The sequence below is a fragment of the Zootoca vivipara genome, chromosome 2, assembly GCF_963506605.1.
Source record: "Zootoca vivipara chromosome 2, rZooViv1.1, whole genome shotgun sequence".
Lineage (NCBI taxonomy): Eukaryota > Metazoa > Chordata > Lepidosauria > Squamata > Lacertidae > Zootoca > Zootoca vivipara.
Window position 1 is genome coordinate 11,388,628 of NC_083277.1, and position 13,639 is coordinate 11,402,266.

Below are 13,639 nucleotides of genomic sequence, written 5' to 3' on the forward strand. Positions count from 1 at the left end.
AACTATAGCTGGTGGAGAGCGCTGGGAATGGTAGCTCCGTGGGGAGAGGGGATTTTAACAGCCCTCTGGTTCCCAGAAATCTTTGGGAGAGGAAGCTACGGCTGTTTAACAAAGCGATACAGTGGAACCTTGGTTGTCGAACGTAATCCGTTCCGGAAGACCCTTCGACTTCCCCAAAACGTTCGACAACCGAGGCGCAAAGGGCTGTCTGCAAATTCAATTGAGAAAATTGGAAAACACACAGTGGGAGAAGTGTGGGTGAAGGCCAGTGTGCCCCACAACCGCCACCTCCTCCTGCCTCACGCAAGCACCTTGTTTCATTCCCTCATAGAAAGAAGCAGCCGGCTCTACCATTGGGCGGAGTGAGGCGGCTGCTTCAGGCGGCAGTTGGTGTTGGCAGGTGGCGTTGAAGGGCAGGTGTGTGCTTGTGTGCCCGCCCTGTGTCCTCAACTTGTGTCCACAGTGCCTCGAGGCCATTTTAATGGGTTTTTTTGGTTCAATCCCCACCATCTCCCTGGAGAGCTACCGTAGTAGAATTTCCTGCCTGAACTCCTGGGGAGAAGCTGCCAGTCCGTGTAGGCAGCACTGAACCGGGATGGACCAATGATCCAATTCAGTGCAAGGCAGCTTCATAAGTTTGTTAGGGATGCTCAACAGGATTTTTTTTGGGGGGGCGTAAGGCATCTTCTCCCTCCTCCCTTTCCGTTTACTGGTTGCTGGGACCCAGAGATGAAAGAGAGGGTGGCACCTTCGATTGCGCCACTTCCTGGCTTCTTACAAACAGATCTATTCTTCACGGGTCACAGCGGCAGCTGCCTCAGACTGTGACCCCACGCTGCTGAGTGTATTTCACAACTTCCCTGTAAAAAGCAGCTTCGAATCTGGCCACTGAGTTCAGTTCCAAGAACCTCTTTCTGCTTTGGTTTGCATGAAAAAGGAAACAAAACAAAAAGTGTAGAGGCCCTGAGAGCCGCATAAGTGCCAGGGAGGGGGAACACAGTCTTCAGTTCCTTTGTAAAGTACCCCAAACCAATATATGTACACAGATTGGCTTGGGGTTGTATCCAATACTAGTCCTACTCAGAGTAGATTTATCTGAGTGAAGGGACCTGACTAAATTATGAGTAGGACCAGCATTGGCTGAGGGGGCGGAGTCTGGACACTTGAGGGCGGTGCCTGGTAGAAAAGGAGGCAGAGCCTGCCAGGGACCTATCGGTTGACGCTCAGAATTAAGTGTACAAAGAGCGGATTTGTTGTGTTCTGTACATGTGTTCAAATCTTGCCCTTCTGCCAGTGTGGCATAGTGGTTAGCGCAGGCATCCCCAAACTGCGGCCCTCCAGATGTTCTGGCCTACAACTCCCATGATCCCTAGCTAACCGGACCAGTGGTCGGGGAAGATGGGAATTGTAGTCCAAAACATCTGGAGGGCCGAAGTTTGGGGATGCCTGGGTTAGCGTGTTGCACTTCGCAGACCAGGGTTCGAATCCAATCTTAGAGACCTTGGGCCTTTCACTGCCACTCAGCCTAACCTACAGGTGAAACTCGGAAAATTAGAATATCGTCGAAAAGTGCATTTATTTCAGTAATGCAACTTAAAAGGTGAAACCAATATATGAGTGTTTTGTATTGAGTCAAAGGATTTTATATCTGCATTACTATTGTCTGTATGTGCTTTAGGGTTAAGTAACTGCCTTTTGGTTCCAGAAGGTACAGCTACTATTGGTTCATTTAAGCTGCTGTATTTGGATCCTCTGTCTTATTGGTTCCCTCCAAAAGGCAGCACTGTGATTGCCTGATATTGTTCCCTCCAAAATGTATCCCTTTCTAGCTAGTTCCCTGTCCCTATAAATGTAGCCTTCCTGCCCTCAGAGTCAGTCCTGTTTTGCCCTGAATAAAGAACAGTTCTATTGAAGATGCGTATCTGGACTTCTTAAGCCATGACACAACAATGAGTCAGATGCATGACATGCAAAGCAAGATATGTCAAGCCTTTATTTCTTGTAATTGTAATTATTTGTCGTTAGGCGGGTGAATTATAAATGGAATGTAATTAATGAAATGTAATAGCGATGTTTATTTTTGTATTATTGTAACTATTTGTTTTATTACTGTGGAATTTTCAAAAGAAAGCATTTGTAAAAATTAAAAGAAAAATAAATAATAATAAGTTGCATTACTGAAATAAATGCACTTTTAGACGATATTCTAATCTTCCGAGTTTCACCTGTATGGTTGCCATACGTCCGGAATATCCCGGACATTACCCAGAATATTGCAGTCAGCCAATTTTCCTGAAAAATGGCTTTAAAAAAATTATTTTTTTATTTTTTGCAATTATGCCAAAAAAGCTCAACAACGTTGGGCAAAACAAAAACGTTTGTGTTGTGTGGAGTAAAGGGGAAGAGGAGAAGCCATGTATTCTACCTTGAGCTCCTTGGAGAAAATGGTAGGAGATAAAAACAAGGAAGACATGAAATCAGTTTTGGACCCTCTCTGGGGCTCCACCACAGTTCCAGTCCTGCTCCTTCTCACGCTCTCTTCTCCCTCGTCCTCTTCTCTTCCCCCCCAGTGCAAATTTTAGGGGCTCAGGAGACGATTCCCAATGAGATCCAGGAGCTTCAAGCCAAAGTGGAGCAGCTGGAAGAGGTGAGAGTCTTTGTAGGTCTGTCTGAGGAGGGACAGGATGTTGGGCTCGGTGGGCCATTGGCCTGGTCTTTATTACGTTTCTCTTCTGGCCCTTTGAGTTTCAACCAACAGCTGATCCATAAGGGATAGTGGCCTTTGAAAGAAAAACCAGTTTCCTCACCCCAATTTTAGGGGTCACTGGACCACCCCTCCCTGGTTTTGGGCCACCACATTCCTTACATGCCAGGGAGGGAGAGGCCCTCCAGTTTCCAACAGCTGGGTCTGTTTCAGATAGTTGCTGGATGAGGGCATAGCGGACAGATTGATACCTTTTAAAGACCCAGGTGGGGGGAGCTAAAGGCCAAAGATTAGCAAATCAAAGAACTTAGCAGTAAGAAGATTTCAGTGCTGCAATTCTCGGAGGTAGAAACAGAGACGGGGTTTACCGGGGATATGTGCCATTTTCCCCCTTGCAACACGTGTGGGCATAAAGAATTTGGCAAAGCCAGCTCTGGATAAATAGCAGATGAAGAATCCATAGTGGGTGCCCTTGAAAATGGTTATGTCCTGGCTATACCCTTGGGTGGCCAAGGTACTATTTTGGAGGAGAGCCGAATGATGCAGGGCATTCCTGCATTCTCTCTCCCTCCCATGATGGGGTTTGTGTATTTATATTAATATTAATATTAATAATATCCCCCACCCCTCACTGTAAGGTCGCAAGGTAGGGTGCAACAATTTAAAATACAGTATTATTAGCGTTGTTGTTGTGTTGGCTGTCTCTGTTGCTGCCTCTGGCGCCACCTACTGGCTGGCTCCCCACCTTCTGTCCTATCAGTCCCAGTGGGCCCCTGCCATAACTGCCCTGCAGCCCAACTCTCTCCATCCCTCCCCTGCAGCGCCTGGAACGTGCCATCGCCATCTTGCCGCCTTCCCTGGAGCCCGCCCAGCTGAAGGAGCTCTGGAGTCGCCTGCTCTACCTGGACCAGGTGGAGTCGCTCAGCGATCAGCTGCTTTTCCTTGAAGAGAAACTGGGGGACTGTGAGTATCAGAAAGGCCAGGCTGTCCCGACAACCTCAGCGGCGAGAACACGCCTGGCGAACCAGGGGCGGCCCCATTGGCGAAGCAAGGGGGGCAATGGGGGTGGTCCACCCTGGGTGCCACCCTGGAGGGGGACTGACACTCCGCGCCTCCCCCACGACTCCCAAGCTGAGCTGTGCCGCTCCAGCGCCATGCGGGGATGGTGCCAAGGTCCTGTGCTCGCAGCTACCGCCACAACTGGAGTGTCCCGGCACCATCCTGCACGGCGCTGGAGTGGCACCACTCGGCTTCGGAGTCATGGGGGGGGGGCACAGCGAGTGTCACCCCCTTCAGGGTCCCAGCGCCGTCCCCGCGTGGCACTAAAGCAGTTTGCCAGTGGCGCAGCACGCATAGTGACATCACACATGTGCGCTGCATGGTGATGCCACACCTCTGGATGCCAGAGCGGCTTCCTCCGCCCCTGGGCGGCCCATCCTGTTTTAATACCTGAAGCGAAATGGGAAGGTGCCACCTTGCACGTGTGCCCTGCACCACCCACCCTTCCTTGCCCTCTCCGCTGAAGCCTCACATATGAGGGTCGTACAGCTGGGGCTTCCAGGTTCTTGCAAGAGTTCGCCGGAAGCCACCATGGCCGCTTCCACTCACTTCTCCAGCGGTGGCAGAGACGCCCCTAGAATTTCACCGCCTGAGGCACCTGCCACAGTCTGCCTCATGGTTGGGCCGGCGCCATCCATGGGAGGGAAATGATTTCATGCAGGCAAGGGTGCGACCTGGGGCAAGGGCATGGCTAAGGAGAATCCCAAGGGCCAAGTGGACTGGTCTGGAGGGCCGTAGGTCCCCCCACCAGACCTGAGGCAATAACAGGCTGGCTCAGGGGTGGGGAACGCTTTGCATTCCGCAGGTTGCATTCTCTTCTGGGCAACTTTCCAAGGGCCGCATGCAACTCTCCACAGAATTTCAAGCAGCGTATTTCCCCCAGCCCTACCTGTAGATGCCTTGGGGACTGAAACTGGAACCTTCAGCAAGGAAACCATATTTTTTGCATGCACCCCCCTGCTTCCTATCGGGCTAGGAAACATTGCTTTCAGGCACTTTGACTGCTACAGCTCAATTCACCCCTCCATCCCAAGTCACCCCCGCTGATAATCAATTTTGCCTTGCTGGTGGGATGTGCAAGCCCCTCCACATAATATTGGGAGCTGCCTTACAGCAATTCTACCAGTCATCCACCTAGTTCAATACTGTCTACATTGGCAGAATGAGGTCTCTCCCCATCTCCTCCCAGATGCCAAGGATATTGGGACCTTCTATGTGCAGATAATGCTGAATGCCCTTCCCCGACTATTGAAACTCTTAAATAGCTGCCAACTATTTCTATGAACTGCCTTCCCTCTAGTATCAGGGGTGGTTTGGGGGGAGGGTCTCTTGCACTTTTCAAACCTCGTTTTTTTCCCCCCTCCTTCTGGGTTCCTTGCTCCCAGGTGCCTGTCAAAACGGTAAAAATGGCTTTGGCTACGACATTGCCCGGTGATGGCTGCGTCCTGGACTCGATTGATGGGAAACCAGGCCCTCCACCACCACCACCTCCTGCTCCCGACTCTGGGCTGGTGGCTACTGCTCTAGGAAGCTTCAGTTTAACATCTCCTCCCTGGGCGCACTCCACTCACTCATTACTTAAAAGCAAAATACGCACAGCAAGGGCTAGGGCTCTAATGGATTAACTAATGGAAGCAAGCTTCTGAGTCACACAGCATTCTTCTGGAAGAATTCGAAGCACGGCCACACACAATTCTTGAGGCATTCACAGCCAATGCAGAAGAAAAAGAGGAAAATTAAGCACTTTTGATTTCAACGGGAGATTTGCAATGAATTTCTATGCGTGTCGACTCATTTACAAATCCTGCTGCAACCAGTAGATTATCCCCAAGTTAACTATGCAAAGGACAGCAATCTTAAGCATGTGTTTAATGCGCCCACAGAAGTCAATGGAATTTAAAAGTCTTAGCATCCGACTCATGCCAACTTTTAAGTAGCAGTGTGGCCTGCCTGGGGTGTTCTTGATATTCCGTTGCCTGGTTTTTTTCTGTGGTAAGTTGTTTCTTGGATTACCTCCCTTCCACACCAATGGACCAGTTTCCCCATCCCCTTGTTTATCCTGGGCTGGTCTCTCAACCACAGGCAGTCCAGAATTCAACAGGTAGAGCTCCTAACTACTCTCAAACGCCCTTTCTTCTGAAATGCACCAAAATCTTAAGAAGCTAAGGATCGTGTTCTGCACCACATTCCCTGCAACCCTGTACTTCTTCCAACCACACGTGAACAACGGAAGGCACTTATTTGCTTTTGAGATCTCGCTGTCCCTGCTAAGTTGGCTGCGGTGTTGTTGGACAATGCAACTTCCATCTTCCTTGACCTCCCCCGCACCTGCTGGGTGTGTGGTGGGCATTGATGGTAGCTGGAAATCCAGCATCTGGAAGGCCACAGGTTTTCCAGCTCTGGAACTAGGGAAAGATCTGTGTTCAGTTCCTCTGACTGGAAGCTCACCCTAAACCAGGCACCCCCAAACTGCGGCCCTCCAGATGTTTTGGCCTACAACTCCCATGATCCCTAGCTAACAGGACCAGTGGTCGGGGAAGATGGGAATTGTAGTCCAAAACATCTGGAGGGCCGAAGTTTGGGGGTGCCTGCCCTAAACCTATGTATGCTACCTTTGAGCTCAGTCTCCAACAGGGCAAGCTATGATGGCACGTTGCGGCATCTGAAAGACGAATGGCTTTATTATGGCATAAACTTTCGCGGCGAAGCACAATAATTTTGTTAAATCCTTCTTCTCTGGCAATCACTTGTAGCCGAGTAAGATTGCCTTCCATGAACACGGTCTTAACAGTGAGTCTGTGACTGTGGAGGCCAATTCTGGATCCAAACATCCTTCCACAGTGGGGACATAGGTTTCCGGATGTGAGTTGATCACGGTGAGGGTTTGCCAAGTGTGCCTGCCTCTTAGCAGGTTTCCCACTTTTCTCCTGAGTTCGTGCTTTTTCAAAGTCCATGACACCTTTGGTGGAGGCTGTTCTCCAATTGGAGCGCTCGCAGGCCGGTGTTTCCCAGTTATCAGTGCTTATATTGCATTTTTAAAAGATTTGCCTTGAGAGTGTCTTTATAAACCTCTTTTGTTGTCCACCGGTATTTTGCTTTCCATTCTTTGGAAGATGACAATTGTTGTTGAAGTATCATTGCTTCCACGGGTGATCTTTGCTTCTTCCAGTACTCTGGCATTAGTTTGCTTGTCTTCCCAAGTGAATTAGGGGGTCGTGGGAACCTGGCGCCGAGTTTCCCAGGGACAGCTTTCTGGGCAAGAGTATATTGTTCAAGCTGCACTTTTGACATAGTTAATTTCCTTTTATTAAAAACAAATAAATAAAAGGCCACTTATTAACTTCTTGAATGGTAGCAGTCCTGTTTGGAGAAAGATGCTATTTTAATTCCACAGAACCAACATCGCTTGTAAGATTCTGATCCAGTTAATAATTGTTCATTGGAATGAATTGCTACAGCTGGATATATTTGGGAATAAAATAATAATAGTTTTATTATTTATATGCCACTCATCTGACTGAGTTGCTCCAGGGCGGCTTCCAACGAAAAGACATTAAAAATCACACATTAAAAACTTCGCTAGACAGGGCTGCCTTCAGATGTCTCCTAAAAGTTTAGTCATTATCTCCTTGACATCTAAGAAGAGGTTCCACAGGTGGGCGCCACTACCGAGAAGGCCCTCTGCCTGGTTCCCTGTAACCTCCCTTCTTGCAATAAGGGAACCGCCAAAAGGCCCTCAGAGCTGGACCTGTGTCTGGGCTGAACGATGGGGGTGGAGACACTCCTTCAGGTATAAAGGGCTGAAGCCTTGTATGTAAATATTAATGATTATATCCCTGCAACTGTCTAATCCCATTTTTAAAGCCATCCCAGTGTGTGGCCATCACTACCTTCTGTGGGGGCAAATCCCACAGCTCTCTTTCCATAGGTAAAGGTAAAGGTACCCCTGACCATTAGGTCCAGTCGTGGACGACTCTGGGGTTGCGGCGTTCATCTCGCTTTACTGGCCGAGGGAGCCAGCTTACAGCTTCCAGGTCATGTGGCCAGCATGACTAAGCTGCTTCTGGCGAACCAGAGCAGTGCACCGAAACACCGTTTACCTTCCCGCTGTAGCGGTACCTATTTATCTACTTACACTTCGTGCTTGCGAACTGCTAGGTTGGCAGGAGCTGGGACCGAACAACGGGAACTCACCCCGTTGCAGGGTTTCGAACCGTCGACCTTCTGATCGGCAAGCCCTAGGCTCTGTGGTTTTAACCCAGAGCGCCACCCGCATAGCTGCAATTCTGGTAACGCCTGCAGTAGATGCACAGAAAGGCTTCGCCTGCAGCTCAACCCCACCATCTCCGAAAAGGTGCCAAAGGCAAAGGTTACAGGACCCCATCATCACACAAAAAAACCCCACCTTTATCTGCTAGAGACACAGAGCGAGACGCGTTGCAATGGAGGGGGCTTGTTTGAGGGTCTTTATTAAAAGCAGGAAGGTCTTAGGAACATGGACTTGGTGGTGCCCCTTTTGCCCATCGCCCCCTCCCCACATTGACGCTCCCTCGACATCAACCCCCCCCCCAGAAGGGCATCTGGCAGGAGGGATAGGCAACTGGGTCTCCAACTGGGGAGAGGACAGAAATATATCAAGGGGGAAATTCCCCAAAGGCAGGAGAGGAGCAGAGGCAGCTACCCCTCTTCCCCCCCAAAGCAGGGAATATTTGGCAAAATCCCACCCACCCCCTCCACCCCACGAAGAAGCGCACACTCCCTGAAACAGCTCCCCAAGCACGCCTGCCCCCCACAATAGAGGGGGTCTCTCCTTCTGCCCCCTTTCATCCCAAAATTATAGCCTCTCCCCAATCCTAATGGCCCACCCTCGTAAAAAATATAGCTGCACACAGAAATCCACTCCAGTCCCAGGAAACATGCGCAGGAAGTGCATGTACCTGGCCGCCCCCGATTCATCTCTCCTCCAACCCAGGCCTTATAGGGCACCAACATGGCGCCCTCCTGATCATCTGGACTACAACTCCCATCAGCCCCAGGGCTAGAGAGAACAGGTCCGGGAAAGGCTTTCCCTTCTTCCTGAGGCCTTGGAGTAGGCCAGGCAACGAGGTGCCCTCCAGCGGCTGCCGTACCCCTACTCCCATCAGCCCCTGCCAGCGTGGCCAGTGGTGAAGGACGATGGGCATTGTAGTCCAGTAATAGCTGAAGGGTGCCACATCAACTACCACCCCCACGCTTTAATTCCTGCTTGGCCCAGTTGGCTAAAGGGCACCAGCCTCATGCCACTAGCCCCCTCCATGTTGTGCACCCCTCCCCCCCCCCAAAAAAAACCGGCCTAGTGACCCCGCACCCAAACACTGGTTGTCCTTCCCCCAATGCCCTCTCCCAAGGCCTTCCTGCCACACTTTGCCATAGAGGGAACACACACACATACTTCCCCTCTGCCAATCTCCATGATCAAAACTCAAGAGTTTGCAGCGCCCGATGCCTCCAGCTGGAGCTAGGAAAGCAGGCTGCCACACTGACGCAGCTCGGATAAGGGCATGCTTGCTTCCCCCTTCGCAGGGCAGTTGAGATATTTTAACCAAAACGAGAGAGGAGAAAAGTAACAGGCCCCTCGTACCTGCTCTCGCTTTCTCCCCAAGCAGCACCCCCAATTTCCACCCCACATCAATTGGGTCAAGGGCTGGTCCCATAAACTGGGTTCCACAGCGTCAGCCCATATTATTTTATCCCTTCCCCCTCCCCGCAAGACACACCGCAACGCCCCCTTCCCCACAAAGCTGCTTTTTCGATCCCTCGTTTCACCCACCGGGTGACTGAAGAGAGCCAATACAGAGTCACATTCTTTCTGTGTCCCCACCCTGCCCCCGGTTCCCCCGTTCGCCGTGCCCCTTTCACAGAGGGAGGTAGTCTTGTCCACTGTTTTATTAGAGCGGCTGGTCAGTCCGAGGCCCGGGTGGGTCGTAGTCCGCACAGCTCCCCTCCTCGGGGAACTCTGGAGTGGATCAACGACGCCTTGCTCCCACCGCTGGCAAGATGTAGCGGATCTTTCAATCATGCCCATTTCTCTCCCTTATATCACACACACACACACACACACACACACACACCCTTCGTGAAAGGCCAGCAGGGTGTTTGCAACCAGCCCGCAACCCGGCATCACATTTTGCAATGTTCACACTCAGAACCTGCCCTGCGCCCATCTCGTCCGCCAGGGTGGGTCTTCCCCCTGCAGGATTCGAGGAGCGGTTCTGTTTGTACGGTGCCTGTGGGTCAGCCCACAAAATGCTCCCCGGCCCCGGAACAGGGGGCTGGAGCGGTCCAGTCTGAGAAGCTCAAGCGGAACAGTTCACATCGACAGAAACGGGGAGGGGAAGAAGACCTGGCGGGGAGAGGGCTGCACCATCTACCTGGCCGTGGGAGGGGAGAATTCTGGTCCAAAACGTGGAAGCGGGCGTGGCTGGGATCAACTCCGCCCCTGCGGCTCCTTGTGGGCGTGGCCAGGCTAAGCCCACCCCAGCTTGCAAATCTCCCGAGTTTGGTTGTAGCGTGGGCTGCTCCCGTCACCGCCTCTGCCACTCCTGGTCCTGGCTTGGCCGCTGGGGATTTAACGTCGCCCTCTTCTGCCATGGCCCCCGTCCCAGTGGGCGCAAAGCTGTTCCCAGTCCCTACCCCATAAGCTCCTCTCTCTCTCTGTCTCTCTCTAGGGCCGGATGTTGGGAGGGAGGAAGTAGTAAAAGGGGGTCACTGCGGGGCACCCAGCTCCACCGAGAGCCCCTCGAAGGCAATGAGCATGGCCTGGCGCACCCGATCTGTCAGCGCTGGCACGTCTTCAGCCCCCAGCCCCCGCGTAGGCATGGGAGGCAAGATCCGGACCGTGCAGCGCCCTGCGCCGGAGGGAGAGGAAACGGAGGCAGCGGGAAGGCGCGTGATGGTGTTGCCGGACCAGGTGGGGTGCAGAAAGGGAGAGAGAAGGAAAGAAAAAGAAAAGTGTTAAGTGTGCAGGCTGCAAAGGGGGTATTTAATTATTTTCATTTATTTGCCTGATAATTTCACATTCCTGCTTTCCTCCCAAGTCAGCTCACAGCGTAAATTAAAACAGATACAACTAAAAATGTATGATTACTTTTATATATATATATATAAAAAACCAACTAAGTAGCCCTATTGAAAGCAGCACTGAAAACACTCAAAGCCATTTAACCCCCAAAATTACATCACCCGCCCTCACAAGACCCTGCCACACAACAGCCGGTGAGTGGCCAAAGGTTTGTCAGAACCAACCTCCTCCATGGGGATAGGGGAAGGGGAAGGGAGGGGAAAGGAGCCAGGCGGCTGGACTCACCCGTGGTGAAACGCCTTTCCTTCTTACTGTAGAAATCCCGATAGGATGAGATCACAACTGGGATTATAGGAACCTGGAAAGGGGGGGGGGGGCAGGAAGGGACAGCGGGAAGAAGACAAAAATATAATACACTTCAGGGAGGGCTGTTAAAAATCTTCCTCCCTCCTTTTTCAGCTCTTTCTTCCCCCCTTCCTTCCTTCTCTCATGTCATGGTGGTCTAACCCATTAAGGCCTTGGCAAGGACTGGAAAAAGACAGTGCACCAGGTTCTCTGAATAGTGCCATAGGAATGCAAAGTTTTTTGTTATGAAAACACACCTCTTTACACTTTTTGACACCTCAGGTGCTTCACTTAATGGTGCCCACCTCTTTTCCTACATCGACACTGCTCCGTTCGACTTGGGAGCGGTTTTGTTTTATAGCAGCACTGGTTTCATCTGCTTTTATAACGGTGTGCTGTACGGCTGAGATTCCTGCGTTGCAGGGGGTTGGACTAGATGACCCCTGGGGTTCCTTCCAACTCTCCAATTCTATGAAATGAAAGGATTCTGCCCTCTGAAACCCTGGAGACCCACCAACAGTCCGTTTAGGCCAGTGTTTCCCAAACTTGGGTCTCCCACTGTTTATGGACTACTATTCCCATCATCCCTGACCACTGGCCTTGCTAGCTAGGGATAATGGGAGTTGTAGTCCAAAAATAGTCGCGAGACCCAAGCTTGGGAAAACCGGCTTTAGGCAATACAGAGTCAGGCAAACCAATATTCTGACTCTAAGACACCTTTCTTTGGCGTACAAAGTGCTCCTGGTTCATGCTTTGTGTACATCTTCCTGCTAATCTTTACAAAACAGCCCTGCAAGGTAAAGGTAAAGGGACCCCTGACCTTTAGGTCCAGTGGCGGAGAACTCTGGGGTTGCGGCGCTCATCTCGCTTTACTGGCCGAGGGAGCCGGCATACAGCTTCCAGGTCATGTGGCCAGCATAACTAAGCTACTTCTGGCAAACCAGAGCAGTGCATGGAAACACCGTTTACCTTCCCGCTGTAGCAGTACCTATTTATCTACTTGCACTTTGACATGCTTTCGAACTCCTAGGTTGGCAGGAGCAGGGACTGAGCAACGAGCGCTCACCCCGTCATGGGTATTCGAACCGCTGACCTTCTGATCGGCAAGCCCTATGCTCTGTGGTTTAACCCACAACGCCACCCGCGTCCCAATTGTACCAGCCCTGCAAGGTAGGCTGGTACAATTACAGTGGTACCTCGGTTTAAGTACAGTACACAATTGGTTCTGGAAGTCTGTACTTAACCTGAAGCGTACTTAGCCTGAAGTGAACTTTCCCATTGAAAGTAATGGAAAGTGGATTAATCCGTTCCAGACGGTCCGCGGAGTACTCAACCTGAAGTGTACTTAACCTGAAGCGAACTTTCCCATTGAAAGTAATGGAAAGTGGATTCATCCGTTCCAGACAGGTCCGCGGAGTACTTAAACTGAAAGTACTCAAACCGAAGCGTACTTAAACTGAGGTATGACTGTATCCCCGTTTGGCCGATGGGAGACGTCAAAGCCGAAAGAGAGAGGAAGTGGTGTAGCAGAGACCGCTTGGCAAGTCAGTGGCGGAGGAGAGACTTGGAGGTGGCTTTGGGGCTCTTAACCTGCTGCTCTGCAAACTTAGCAAGACACGGGCTATGTGTGTTTGCTCAGAGGTCACCCCTGCTGGATTTCAGAGGGCAAAACCGCACAGGGGGTTGCAGCTCGAGTCACCCCCACGACTAAGTAAAAAGGGAAGGACTTCCTACCTGGGCTTGCACAGCCAAATGGAAGGCACCCCTCTTGAAGGGCAACATGGAGCCGTTGTGGTTCCTGGTGCCCTCGGGGAACACCCAAACCCGAACCTGCAGGGGAGTCAGAGGAGAAAAGGAAGGAGCGTAAGTAGATGCAGGCTGTACAAATACAAAAACCCACCAAAAGAAGAGCCCGGCCCAGAATATGTTTCCCAAGCAGAAGCACATGAGCAGAACATCCCTCCACTGTCATTTGGGTCCCAGAAACTTGTATCTGGAGCTACACTGCCTCTAAAAATGGACAGTCCGTTCGGCCAAATTGATGTCGCAATCCACACACTCTGCCCTGCAGCGTTGTCGATTTAGCAGACAGCTAAATTGGCGCAGAGCAAAGCCAAAAAGTCCTTCTCTGCAGAGAGAGCTTGAGGCCGGTTTGTTTTCCTACAAAAGCGTTTCCCTCCACCTTGTGCACTCCAAGATGGTGTGTTCCACCAAGGAGGCTGTACCAGTACAGCGGTACCTTGGTTCTCGAACTTAGTCCATTCTGGGAGTCCGTTCGACTCCCAAAACCATTCAAAAACCAAAGCGCCACTTTCAATTGGCTGCAGGAGCTTCCTGCACCCAAGCGGAAGCAGCGTTGGACGTTTGGCTTCTGAAAAACCTTTGCAAATTGGAACACTTACCTCCAGGTTGGGAGCGTTCGGGAGCCGATTTGTTCAACAACTAAGCCGTTCGGGAAACAAGGAACCACG

The 13,639-nt window shown here is 51.2% G+C and overlaps 2 protein-coding genes across 3 annotated transcripts in view; one reads left to right on the plus strand and one right to left on the minus strand.

The window, feature by feature from the left end:
• Positions 1-7,292, plus strand: part of EGFL8 (EGF like domain multiple 8) — a 33,634-nt gene extending 26,342 nt beyond the window's left edge. Inside the window, exons 8-10 of the mRNA XM_035107094.2 lie at positions 2,571-2,647; positions 3,526-3,667; positions 5,149-7,292. Coding sequence (XP_034962985.2) covers positions 2,571-2,647; positions 3,526-3,667; positions 5,149-5,198 — 269 coding nt within the window. The 3' untranslated portion in view covers positions 5,199-7,292. The remainder of the gene's footprint in view (positions 1-2,570; positions 2,648-3,525; positions 3,668-5,148) is intronic.
• Positions 7,293-9,109: 1,817 nt separating this feature from the next.
• Positions 9,110-13,639, minus strand: part of AGPAT1 (1-acylglycerol-3-phosphate O-acyltransferase 1) — a 40,482-nt gene continuing 35,952 nt past the window's right edge. For both annotated transcript variants that reach the window (XM_035107096.2, XM_060270806.1), the window contains exons 5-7: positions 12,903-12,998; positions 11,109-11,181; positions 9,110-10,650 (exon numbers count right to left, since the gene is read on the minus strand). In XM_035107096.2, the coding sequence (XP_034962987.1) occupies positions 10,508-10,650; positions 11,109-11,181; positions 12,903-12,998 (312 nt within the window). In that variant the 3' untranslated portion in view covers positions 9,110-10,507. The remainder of the gene's footprint in view (positions 10,651-11,108; positions 11,182-12,902; positions 12,999-13,639) is intronic.